General features: G+C 28.8%; 2 protein-coding genes across 2 annotated transcripts; one reads left to right on the top strand and one right to left on the bottom strand.

The window, feature by feature from the left end:
- Positions 1–79: 79 nt before the first annotated feature.
- Positions 80–1305, bottom strand: LOC130950336 (uncharacterized). Its single transcript, XM_057878842.1, has 3 exons — positions 1251–1305; positions 251–1140; positions 80–157 (listed from the first exon to the last, which is right to left on the bottom strand). Exons 1-3 carry the CDS (start codon positions 1303–1305, stop codon positions 80–82), a joined length of 1023 nt encoding a protein of 340 aa, XP_057734825.1.
- An 11537-nt stretch (positions 1306–12842) lies between these two features.
- Positions 12843–13157, top strand: LOC130950335 (putative lipid-transfer protein DIR1). Its single transcript, XM_057878841.1, has one exon. The coding sequence runs from the start codon at positions 12843–12845 to the stop codon at positions 13155–13157; it is 315 nt and encodes a 104-aa protein (XP_057734824.1).
- Positions 13158–14003: the final 846 nt, after the last annotated feature.

The following is a 14003-nucleotide window of genomic DNA, read 5'->3' as shown; positions in this document are numbered from 1 at the left end:
AATTCCTATGCTGATTGAGTCTCCAAACCCATGAGTTTCTATCAAAGTGGAGTTGAGTTGCTGCTCCCACTTGAAACACCTATTTTTGATCCACTGAATGCGCCTTTCCTTCCACGTCCCCTGCTATGAAATCCACCCCGACCAGCTGTTCCCCGGCCTGTAGCACCCGTAAACAGGCATAATGAAAAAGAAGAAGACTCTCTACATAGTACACCAGATTTCATTGCACTAAATTAATCACAAAGGGTACCTTCTGCATATCTGACATAAAGTTGAAGCCATTTGCCTGAAAATCTCCGACGTCCTCTTGTAGTATCTCTAGGAACCACTTCCAACTTTCTTTATTTTCTGACTCCACAATTGCATAGGCAATCGGATAGATATGATTATTTGCGTCCTGTCCTATTGCTGTCAATAACTGCCCCCCGTAGTACCCTCTAAGAAAGATCCCATCCAAACCTATTAAAGGTCTACAACCTCCCACAAATCCCTTCTTGCACGCATCAAAGCATACATATATCCTCAGAAACAAAGGATTCGAATCAGGCATAGGATTCGTATGTATCCTTACTGTCGAGCCAGGGTTTGTCTTTAGTATTTCATTACCATAATCACGCAGTCTTGCATACTGTGCAATCTCGGAACCCTCAATCCTCTCCTTCGCCTTCTTCATAGATCTGTAAAATTTCCTCTCATTGATGAGTACATCATACTCAGACCTGAAATATTGGTCAGCCTCCCTCACTGTTAAGTTTGGTTGAACTCTAATCCTCTCCTCTAGCTCATCAATTACCCATTTCCCATCTGCTGACTTACAGTAATTATCTCTGCTACAAGTGTGTTCATTAACAAATGTCTTTACCTGATAGCTTGCGGGAAACGTTCTCTTGACACAGTAGATTTGCCAAGGACAGTCCTCATCATAGCATATAGCCTTGGATCTTGTTGAGTCACAAGGAGCAAAGAATATGCTCCTGCCAATGTGGATATTAAACTTTCGGACAGCCTTCCTGAACTGGTTCAGAGTCTCAAACTCCACCCCCAATTCCAACCTCACCTGGCTAACCGGGGCATCAGCATTGCTCTGAGGAAAAACCGGAGTCTCAGTATCATCGTCACTTGCTATGCTATGCAAGTCCTCTGAAGAATAGCAATGATGTCCAGGGTTTTCATCAGAGAATTCATCCTCCTGAACTGGCACATAAAAGGTTGGTGGCTTGTCCGGATCATGGTTCGGGATAAAGGATTGCCCTGTAGGGGGAGGCCTCCTGGTTGATCTCCTCTTTTTCCCCTTTTACCCTCCATCAACCTCAAATGAAGGATTGCTTTGATTAGTTTGGGGGACCCTATTGGAATCAGAGGATCGGCCTGAATCGGGGATCGATTGGGAAAGTGGATTCCTACACGGCTGTGGGGTGTATTGGGTAAGTTGTTCGAGTTCAACAGGTTCATAAACATTGGCTTCAGGCTGCTGGGAGGGTTGTGACTGACTTGATGGTGGCTGATCTGGTAGGACAGGGGTTGGAGGAGGCTGAGAAAACTATCCTGCTCCATGGGATGATGCTGGTGGTGGATCTGCTGTCTCCTGGGGCACACTGTGAGTATCCTCTTTTTGGGGCACACTGTGACTGTCCTCACCCCTTCTTTGGTTCTTTTTCACAACTTGCACATTACCTACAATTTCAGCATCATCATGATCTTCCACTATTACCAATCTTCTCTTTGGACTCTTCTTTGGTGTTGGCGTCCTTTTGGCACATGTCTTTACTCTCCTCTTTGACGGAGTCATATTGTTCTCCTCAACAATCACAGCCTGGTCCACCGGATGCTCTGTATACACATTGATTTTGTTACCATTCTTCATGGCTGCCTCATACATTCTAACTACGTCCATATCAACCCTTAGGTCCCTCAACCCATCATGAAGCTCCTTCCCCGGTTCTTGCCAGTAAAAATTAGAAACGGACGTATATCCAATGTCCTTCAACAAATCAGTTATAAAAAAATCGTTCAATGTATCAACATTCACCCTATTGATTTCTGTGACTTCACCACCAGTATAACTAATTAACCCACCATGCCATCTCTCAAACCGTCCTCTATGATTAATACAGAGTGTTATATGGATGGTGGCCATTCCTGGAAATGAAAATACCCAACACAAGCTCAGAAAACATTGTATCTAACCACAGGTAACACAAACCCTAACCCAACTTTTCTACCAATTTTCAGCAATCACATGATTTCATTAGGTACAAGAATATGTCTAACTAATGGGAATGAAATGAAATTAATCAACAATGGCTATGACATACCTCTGTTCGCTGAGCAGCAAAGGTCGTGACCTCTGCGCCGTCCACCACGACACCCTTGGGCGACGTATCGCCGTCCACCACGACACCCTTGGGCGACGTATTGGCTTCGTACTGGCTTCTTCGACTTGGGGACGACGATGACGAAACCCCTTGATTCACTTTCTTCGCCTGGGAGTTATTCACAACACGTCTCCGACTGGGAAAGCAAAAAAAAAGTTCTCAGAGCTACAAAGAGCAGATAGCAGGTAAAAGAAATTCCTCTTAATCAGCTGAGGATGTCCAAGAAAATTACAATAGAAGAGTCAAGAAGATACTAGAGAAAATTATGATAGACTTAAAGGATTTTTTACTTTAATAAATAAATTAATTATAATAATTAACGAAATAAATAATTTAAAAAATATTTATGAAAATAAATATTCCTCTCTTATTTCGTTTACACTATAAATAAGATATATGTATTTTTTTTAAAAAATAAAAATAATAAAAATATTAATATTATCAATAATTCAAATTTGTAGCATGTAATTAGTACATACAAAATATTAATATTATCAATAATCCAAATTTGTAGCATGTAATTAGTACATAAAAAGGTTAGTAGAAGAGATTAAAATGAATATGTTTGATAAATTAGTACTCAAAAAAGCTGATGGGATAGTGGGAAGAGAGTTGAAACGGTTCTCTCACGTTAGCTCCCACTACCTAACCGTTTTAATTTTCTCTCCACTATCTCATCAATCTATCCTGACAATTGGCTAAAGGTTATTTTTATTTTTCAAATTTAAATCAATCTAATTGGATTATAATTTAATTTAAAATTTTTTAAAATGGATATTTTTGTAAGTTGCAACTGCCCATTATTAATAATGTGCTGAAAACGTGTGTCCATTATTAACTGCACATTACCCATTATTAATAGTGGGCAACACATTTGTTTTCTTCCTTATTCATTCACTCTTTTTTTGTATGGGACTAATGGGAGTACATATTTAAATTATATTTTAAATTTTTAAATAGTGGATAATTAGAAAAGAGGTAATCGTGTAAATAGTGGATATTTTAATGGTTTTTAAATAAACGTGTTAATCCTTATCATCTAAAATGAACTAAAATTAATCAAACATATTCATTTTTATATCTTCTATCAACTTTTTTATGTACTAATTGCATGCCAAAAAAGATTATTGATATTATTAATATTTTTTATTATTTTTATTTTTTTAAAAATACATATATCTCGTTTATACTGTAAACGAGATAAAAGAAGAATATTTATTTCGATAAATATTTTTTAATTATTTATTTTGGTAATTATTAAATGAGTAGTGCTAGGGAGCCAATGGCTTAAGTGTACAATGTGTACAATGGGCTAAATTTTTGGTCCATGAATAAAATGAACGATACCAAGGATAATAAACATCTCAATAAAAAATTAAACTGATTTTGGGGTTCACCAAGGATCGAACTCTTGACCTTTCGAATCTAGAACTCTAATACCATATCTGAAACCACTCATCCCAAAAGCGTAACCTGACAGGATAATGTAACACTAATGGTCATATCTCTAATACTTCTTAAACCTTCATTGTACACATTGTACGCTTAGGTCATTGGCTCCCTAGACTTTTTCTTATTAAATTTATTCCATTTTTCACCGAGAGAAAGAGAGAAGGCGTTAGCGGTAACAGTGAGTTGATCAGTTGAAAAGAGAAGGAAACTTTGAAAAGAAGATTTCAATGCAAATCCCTTTTCAATGCGCGCCCGCCGCTTTTGATTTTTTATATGGAGAAGAGAAGGTAATAATACAACAATGTGGAGAAGAGAAATATTTTACATATATATGGTTTAAGCACAAAACGGACCCTCCGTTTTCAGTTTAAAAAAAAATAAAAAAAGTTAAAATTACAATACGGACGGTCCGATTTGTAATTTCAAAAATAAAAAAAAATTAATGTTGAAATCGGACCGTCCGATTTCCATTTTAATAAATTAAAAAAAATAAAAAATACAAATCGGACCCTCCGATTTCGTGTTTGTTTTGTTCTTCAAGCAAATCGGACCCTCCGATTTGTAGTTTATTTTTTTAACAAACAAATCGGACCGTCCGATTTGAATAAAACACCATATAAAAAAAACACCTAATTTTCCCATAACAATGTATTACACCTATATTTAGCCAATATAAAAAAAATTAGCCCGCGCCCGCTCGAATTCCCGTTTTTTTTTTTTGCTGGTTTTGTTTGCAGTTTGCTAGTCGTACAATACCTCTGCCGCTCCGGTTTTTTTTTTTTATTTTTTTATTACTTTTTTTTTATTTTTATGCGCTTCCTCTTCCATTTTACAATTTTACTTGGGCTAACACGGGCCAAAGGCCCAGTTTAGCATTAGTCCTGTCATGTTTAAAAAAAATTACTACAACTACAAAAAAAATTTCTCTCTATATGAGAGTATCACTGCAAATTACTCTAATTGGGAGATGTTTCAGGGAGCAAACATAAACAGATACATTAAATACCTTCTCAATATCATTTTAAATATGTGTCTTCAAGATTGTTATTGCATACATGAACTGTAGGATTATATAGCACAGCAAAAAAAATACACCAAAAAAATGGCCATGGCAGTGTAGAATCTAGACATACCCAGATATACCCATGAGCTAGAATAGACCAAGCCAAATCTTTAAACAGGAGAGAAGAAAGAAGATGAAAACAGAGCAAATCACAAGAAGGGGATGAAGAGATGGAGGCGCGTGACATCCAGGACAACTATGAGAGATTGGAGAAACTACAAAAATCTACAGCCAGCAGGATATGTAGAAATTTAGAAGAAGGAAAGAAGGAAAGGGATGAAGAGAAGGAGGTGCGTGACATCTAGGACAATTATGAGAGAGTGAAGGAACTACAAAATTTATAACCAGCAGAGTAGGTAAAAATTTAGAAAAAGGAAGGAAGGAAAAAATAAAAAAAAAGTTCTCAGAGCTACAGAGAGCAGGTAGCAGGTAAAGGAAGGAAGGAAAAAAGAAAAAAAAAGTTCTTAGAGCTACAGAGAGCAGGTAGCAGGTAAAGGAAGAAAGGAAAAAAGAAAAAAAAAGTTCTCAGAGCTACAGAGAGCAGGTAGCATGTAAAGGAAGGAAGGAAAAAAGAAAAAAAAAAGTTCTCTGTGCTACAGAGAGCAGATAGCAGGTAAAAGAAATTCCTCTTAATCAGCTGAGGATGTCCAAGAAAATTACAATAGAAGAGTCAAGAAGATACTAGAGAAAATTATGATAGACTTAAAGGATTTTTTACTTTAATAAATAAATTAATTATAATAATTAACGAAATAAATAATTTAAAAAATATTTATGAAAATAAATATTCCTCTCTTATTTCGTTTATACTATAAATGAGATATATGTATTTTTTTAAAAAAAATAAAAATAATAAAAATATTAATATTATCAATAATTCAAATTTGTAGCATGTAATTAGTACATAAAAAATATTAATATTATCAATAATCCAAATTTATTATTATAAGAGAGGAATATTTATTTCCGTAAATATTTTAAAAATATGTTTGTTTTAAAAAAATATGTATTTAATATAAATTCAAATTAAAATATTTTCTTTTAATACATATTTTTTAATACAAATATATATTTTTTTACATAAGACATCTTTTGATTATATTAAATACAAAAATATCAAATAATTTTAATCTTAAATTTTTTATAAAATAATCTCTAATAATTTATTATTATTATTATTATTATTATTATTATTATTATTATTATTATTATTATTATTATTGAGTGATTATATATATAAGAACTTAATGAATAAATTTATCATTATTTTTGTCTAAAAAATACAAAAAAATAGTACAATATTATTGTATAATTAATAATAATTATTTTATTTTATTTTATTTTTAGACAGAGGACTATTATGTCTAACAGAGAGAAATATTGGGGATTAATTTGTACATTAGTTTTTCTTGGGTACTAAAATGTTCGATTTTAAAATATTTGGGAACTGATCTGGGTAATTACTCTGTCAAAAAATGAATTGGGGAGTGCTGGAGTAAAACCTTAAAGATTAATCTGTGTATTAATTTTTTTGAAAAACTAAAATGTCCGATTCTAAAATTCTTGAGAACTGATCTGGATAATTATTCTAAATTTTAAAAGATGATAACCTTCAATTTGAACTATTCGAATTAGGCTTTTTTTCGATATTTTTGTGTAACACCAAAGGCAGAAAATAATTTAGAGATTTACACAACTTTTGACAACATAAAAAAATATCATCCTTTTGTTGAGATTTCTCTACTACGTTTATAATAAAATTGAGTAGAAAATAGATTAATACATATAAAGTCTTATATTCTCTTATAGAAATGTTTTATAATCTATTTGAAACAAATATCTTTTAAAAATAAATTTAAAAAAATATCGTTAATCGTTAATTTTTCTCATGATCTTTCATAATTAAATCCTCTTAAAATTGAAAACAAACCAAAAAATTGTAAAATTAGTAGTCTACTAGTATCTATAATTTGCCACTCCATCAATAAAGATATTTCTTTCTGGCTGAGCAGGTTGAACACTCCAATTTACTGCAAGAGGAGATTTAATAGCATCCACTAAAAGATGGTTAGTATGCTGAGATTCACATGTTCTCTCTGGCACAAATTGATGACAACTTTAGAATCAACATCCAAAATTATCTTCATTAATGTAATATTTCATTATTATTCGTAAAAAAGAAAGTGAGACTGCGGAAATAATGCAGAAAGATACACAAAGAAACAAGATATAATGACGCCATGATTAGAGATACGACAATGAAAATCTGCGTAAAACAATGCCAAAGACAAGGCTGCTTTTGCCGACTGCAATCAATTCTGCGCCGATATAACTGCAAAGCACCAGCAGTGTTTCACATTCACACTTTAAACTGAGTGAGAGAGTGAGAGAGTGAGAAGAAGAAGATGAGGATGGTGGCACTATCAATAATGGCATTAACTGTGGTTGCAGTGCTTCATGGTTGCATGGGACAGCTGCCGTCGATCTGCAACGTGTCAATTGGAGATTTGATGCCGTGCAAGCCGGCCGTGACAGCGCCAAATCCTCTGCCGCCGACGAAAGAGTGCTGCTCGGTGCTGTCAAAGGCGGACTTGAAATGCCTTTGCACATTCAAGGATTCTCCGTTGTTGCCATCTTTGGGAATTGATCCAGAACTCGCCATGCAGCTCCCTCAAAAGTGCCACCTTCCTGACCCTCCTCAATGTTAATTATTACAGAATTCTAATAATAATGCTATCAAATGATTATTAATTACTACCAAATCTATCGCCTATCTGTAAACTTAACTATTCTAAAATACAGTAATAACAATGGATTATTGCTTTCGTTAATTCCTTTCTCGCTCTCAATTTTTGTCCTCCCCCTTCCTCACCTTTTTCTTTCTTTTCTTTCATCCTATTGTCATCGTTCCAATTTTAATTACGCTTTAAGATAGTATTATTTAGTGTCCATGTCCACTAATTAAAAATATGAATACATTAGCACACGTCTTTCTTGTTTCAAAGTTAGAAATGAAACTCGAACCATAACTTCTCAGGAGTATAAAAAAATTATGTAATTTAAATTATAGTTCATTGATATCATCGCTTTGTTTAATAAGAAATAAATAAAGTGTTGTCATATATAATTTTTATTTAATTTTTAAAAAGTTTGTCCTTAAATAAATATTTTTTTTTTACCAAAAATAAAGAGACTATACCATTTGAGATATAACTCATTGACACTTAAACAAATATTGTTGTTAACGAATTTCTTAGTGACAATTATAAAAATTTCAAAGAAATTTATGGGGACGAAATTTCTCAATTAACTACAAATGACTAAACCAAATTTTGGATAATGAATTAGTGCATATCTCAATAAATATTTTGGATATGTCTAAAATAATTAACACAATAATTATGTATTTATTGGATGTGTCACATTTATATAGACATTTAAATTTTATTAGATAAAAATTAAAGACTAATATAAAAAAAGAGCATTGATGGATTCTAATAAATATATAATATTTTAGTACATAAATAAATATTTTAAATAATAATAATTTAATGCACAGTACTTTAAATGACAACAAAATCTTTTATTCTTAAATAATTAATATAAAACATATAAATACAAAAAATATAAATATTTTTTATTTATTAAGATTAATTATTATACAAATTTTTTTTATAATATTAAAAGTTATATTAAAATAATATTTTAAACTGTAACATAAAAATATAAAATAATTAAAATTTATTTTATATTACTTGACAAATAATTAAATTATTATATTTAAAATTTATTAACTAACTATTTTTGTTAAAAATATTATTATATAATATAATTTTTCATCAAAATATTTTTAAAATATAATTTATTTAAAATATTATATATAATATACAAAAATATAAACTTTTTATAAATAATATAAATAATCAATCCGTTTTATTTTTAAGATGGTGATGATATTAAATTATCAGTGTGCTTGGTTTAAGGTTAAAAAAATTGAAAATATTTTGTGAGAAAATTTTACATATCAAACTCGTCTGTTTAATATTATAAATTGTCCAAAGTTATTTTAAATATTTTCAAAAATAAATTACAGTTATCTTTGCTTTATAATATATTTTTAGAAGCTAACTTATATTCTATCCTTACATAAAAATAATAAGTATTTATGCTTTATGTTAGGAATAAAATGTCAATAATTATGATAATAATATAAAATTTAGGTGAATTTAAAATCTTTATGTGGATGGTGTTTATATTAGGCAATAGGCATTAGGCTGTTTCTTTTCTTTGTAAATTAGATGATTTTGAATCTATTTTTTTTATTTATCATGTTTTAGGCATTTAGAGAAAGAAGGAGAGTGAAGAGACAGAAACTAATTGAATCAATTTCTGTGATTCACGTTACAATACTACTGAACATATCTCCTCTTAATTTAAATGTAATGAAATATTTAATAACTAATATTTTAAATTATGAAAATTGAATATTTTTTTTATATTAAATAAATATTTTTTATATTTCTATAATTGTTCAAAAAACAGTTCCTACCAAGAACCTCTTTTGGGAGCATAGGCTTGCAGGAATCAAACTCCAACATGTCCTTGCAGTTCAATCCGGGGCAAGGAACAAGCGTTAAGCTCTCTTAGATCTTTGTGGCCACGTACTTGGTGACACAATCAGAGCAGAAGGAGTGACTACAGTTTTTGTTCTTGAACATTTGATCAGTCTCTTCGGTTTCTGCACAAATCTCACATACGATAAGCATTTCGTCGTCATTCAAAAATTCTATGTACTCATTTTTTAGGACAACAAAGATTTGTCGTGATGACAAAGGTGTTGATGAAGATGGGAGACAACGAACGATTTTTGATAAATGTGTGTAGTTGTTGGAGGTTGGTAGATTAATATGAAAAAAAAAGATTTTAATAAACTTTAATTAGATTTATTTAATTAGTTTTAAATTTTTTAAATTTTGAATTTAAAAAATTTAAAATTAATTATTAATAATTATAATTAATTTAGTTGTTCTATTTTTTGTTAGTTCAGAGTTGTTCCATATGCTTTTCCAAAATTTAAAACCCGAATCAAACAAAAATATTATATTCATGTGCGATAATTTCCAAGAACATACAGATTAGAATAACTTAAAATAAGTTAGAATTCTTTTATTTTAAATAAAAGTGAAAATATTGTGGTATTATATTCTAAACTTACCCATATCTCTAGCATTTGAACTTTAAAGGATTATTAGGTGTTAATAATACACGCAAGGAGTAATAAAATAATTCATAATAATTTATTTTGTTTTATAAATTTTATTCAAATAATATAGAATTCTTCATGTTAAGTCATGTCTTAAGAGTTTTAAATTGTTTATCTAATTATCTTAGCTTTAAGCTATTGTCCATTTGGACTAATTTTAAACTCAACAAAATATAACTCTCATATACTTAACTATTGAAACTGTACATGAAATTTATTTGGGTATGAATTACCTCCACTATTAAAAAATATTAAAAAATTTGACTAAAAAATAAAAAATATTTAGAAATAATAAAAAATAAAATATGATATTATTATAAATATATAATTATAAATATTATATATGAAACTATAAATATTAAATTTAAAAAATAAATTTAAATCAAATCTACTTAATATTACCACAAAATAAATATGAATAAAAAAGATTAGAAAAAAAAATTATGAGGTGACATATATATTAAAAAGTCTAAAAAATAAAAATATATATATACCAATCTTAAATCAGTCACTATTACATACTGTTACATACACATATGATACATATAAATAGTTGATACATATTATTTATCCAGTTTTTCTGAAAAAGATAAAAAATATAATATTTTCATGTATTATATTATATATTTTAGTTAAACTATATTTTGACAAATATTCAATAAAAGATTATATTATAATAAAAGTAGTTAGTTAATAATTATTGAATATAATAATTTAATTATTTATGAAATAATATAAATAAAATTTAATTATTTTATATTTGTATGTTACAGTTTAAAATATTATTTTAATATAATTTTTTAATATTATAAAAAATTTGTGGCATAATCATTAATTTTAATGAATAAAAAATATTTATATTTTTTGTATTTATATATTTTATATTTATAATTGCGTAAGTTTGATTAATTTAGATCTTATAAATATAAGTAAATATATAATGTGATAGGCATGTATTTAGAATTATATTTTTTATTCTGTTTTTCTAAAAAAAGTGAAAAAAATTAAAAAAATTAATATTTTTATGTATTATATATAATATTTTAAATAAATTTTATTTTTAAAATATTTTTATGAAAAATTATATTATATAATAATATTTTTAACAAAATAGTTAGTTAATAAATTTTGAATATACTAATTTAATTATTTGTCAAGTATTATAAAATAAAATTTTAATTATTTTATATTTTTATGTTATAGTTTAAAATATCAATTTAATATAATTTTTTAATATTATAAAAAAAATTTTGCATAATACTTAATATCTTAATGAATAAAAAATACTCACATATTTTGTATTTATATATTTATATTTAATTATTTAAAAATAAAAGATTTGTTGCTATTTAAAGTATTGTGTATTAAAGTATTATCATTTACAATATTTATTTATGTATTAAGATATTCTGTATTTATTAGAATTTATCAATATTCTTGTTTTATATTAACCTTTGATTTTCATTTAATAAAATTTAATAATCTATATAAATATGACACATTCAATGAATATATAATTATTGTACTCATTTTAGACATATCCAAATATATCTATAGAATAATTAAGAAAAAATTACAATCAGACTTGTGTGCTACATGGACTTAGATAATACAAATGATTAATAAATATTATTTTAAATATATAATTATGAATGCAAATCAGATCGTGCATTTTGTTTTGTTTTTTTTTTTTTTTTTTTGAAACTCGGACTTACTGATTTTAATTTCTCTCCCATGGTCGCGTCTCTCCTCCAATTACTCTCATCTCACTTTCATCATTTTCGTTCATTACAAACAAACCATCCATTTTTCTTGTTTTCTAAATTTTAGAAGATGACAACCTTCAATTCGGACTATATAACACCAAAGGCAGTAATCCTTTACCTTTAGAGATTATTCACATAACTTTCCGCAGTATAGAAAAATATCAGCTTTTTTGTTGAATTTTTTCTACTACGTTTATAATAAAACTGAATAAGAAATAAATTAATACATATAAAAATTCTTACATTCTCTTGTTGAAATTTTTTATAATTTATTTGAAACAAATATCTTTTAAAATTAAATTTAATAAATATTGTTAGTCGTTAATCTTTCTCGTGATCTCTAATAATTAAGTCATCTTAAAATTGAAAACAGACCAGAAAATGATAAAACTAGTAGTCTAAGTATCAATAATTTGCCACTCCATCAAAGCAAATATTTCTTTCTCGATATCTCTTGAATACTCCAATAATTTATTGCAAGAAGATATTTAATAAGGTGATTAGTATGCTGAGATTCACATGTTCTCTCTCGCACAAATTGATGACAATTTTAGAATCAAAATCCAAAATGATCTTCACTAATCCTCTCTGATAACCAACAAGTAAAATTATAAACTACCATTGATTTGTTTCTTATTAGAGCAAATCTAACGCATTCTTCTTATCCGAATAATTAATGTAATATTTCATTATTATTCGTAAAAAAGAAAGTGACACTGCGGAAATAATGTGCAGAAAGATACACAAGGAAACAAGATATAATGCTGCCATGTTTAGAGATACACAATGAAACGTTTCAATCTAAAAAACAGAAACGGTTTTGGACGATGCAGTGAATTATGCGGCTATATAAGTGCAAAGCAGGAAGTAGTGTTTGACATACAGACTTGAAAGTGAGAGAAGAAGAAGAAGAATTGAAAAAGATGGGTTCAAAATCATCACCGTCAATGGTGGCAGTAGCAATAATGGCATTAAGTGTGGTTGCAATGCTTGATGGTTGCGTGGCGCAATCCTTCTGCAACACGTCACTTCCAGAGTTGTTCAAGTGCAAGCCGGCCGTGACGCCGCCAAATCCTTCGCCGCCAACGCCAGAGTGCTGCGCGGTGGTGGCAAAGGCGGACCTGCAATGTCTTTGCGGATTAAAGAATAATCCCTTGGTGCCAACTCTGGGGATCGATCTAAACCTCGCCTTTCAAATCCCTGCAAAGTGTAACCTGACTCTCCCTCCTCAATGTTAATGTAAACACAAACTACTCAATAATCAATAATACAGTAATAACAATCGATTATTACTTTCGTTAACTCCCTTTTCAGTTTTCACCCTCAACCTCCCCCTCCGTTTTTTTTAATCCTATTGTCAAAATTCCAATTTTAGTTAGGCTTTAATAAGAGTATTTACGGGTCCGAATGTCCGATTCATTCGTATTTGAGAAGGTAAAAACTCAGCTGCACTTGACTTCACGTGAAGTTGATATCTCAGAGCCGTTAGATGATTTGATTGATTTAACTAAATTTTCATCTAACGATTCTGAAATATCAACTTCACATAAAATCGACTTCACCTGAGTTTTCACAAAAAAAATTACCGTCAAACCGATTCGATTTTAATTAGTTCGAATTTAAGATTTTTGTTATTAGATCAAAACTAATCTAAATCGATTAAATTTGAGTTAGAACGATTCAGATAATTGAATATTTGATTGAAAATAAAATTTAATAAATTCAAAAAATATTAATTTTTTAAAAATATATATAATTATGTAAAAATAATAATAAAAAATAATGCATCAGCAATTTAAACTTAAATAATTATCTTAATTTAAAAAAAAATTAGAGTTAAAAGATAAAGTTGGATATATAATGTTTGAAGGTTAATATATTTTGAAATTTGTAGTCATTAATTAGTTCTTATTAATATTTTTAATGATATAAGATTACATTTAATAGTGTGAGATTTTATTTTTTTCTTAATAATTAAATACCGAGTAAATTTTAATACAAGTGTTGCCTTAAGACTTTACACTCTTTTCTTAATAATTAAATACTAAGTAGATTTTAATACAAGTGTTGCCTTAAGACTTTTT

This window comes from Arachis stenosperma, chromosome 9 (assembly GCF_014773155.1).
Source record: "Arachis stenosperma cultivar V10309 chromosome 9, arast.V10309.gnm1.PFL2, whole genome shotgun sequence".
Lineage (NCBI taxonomy): Eukaryota > Viridiplantae > Streptophyta > Magnoliopsida > Fabales > Fabaceae > Arachis > Arachis stenosperma.
Note: the sequence above shows the minus strand (reverse complement) of the source record. Positions and strands in the feature narration are given on the sequence as shown.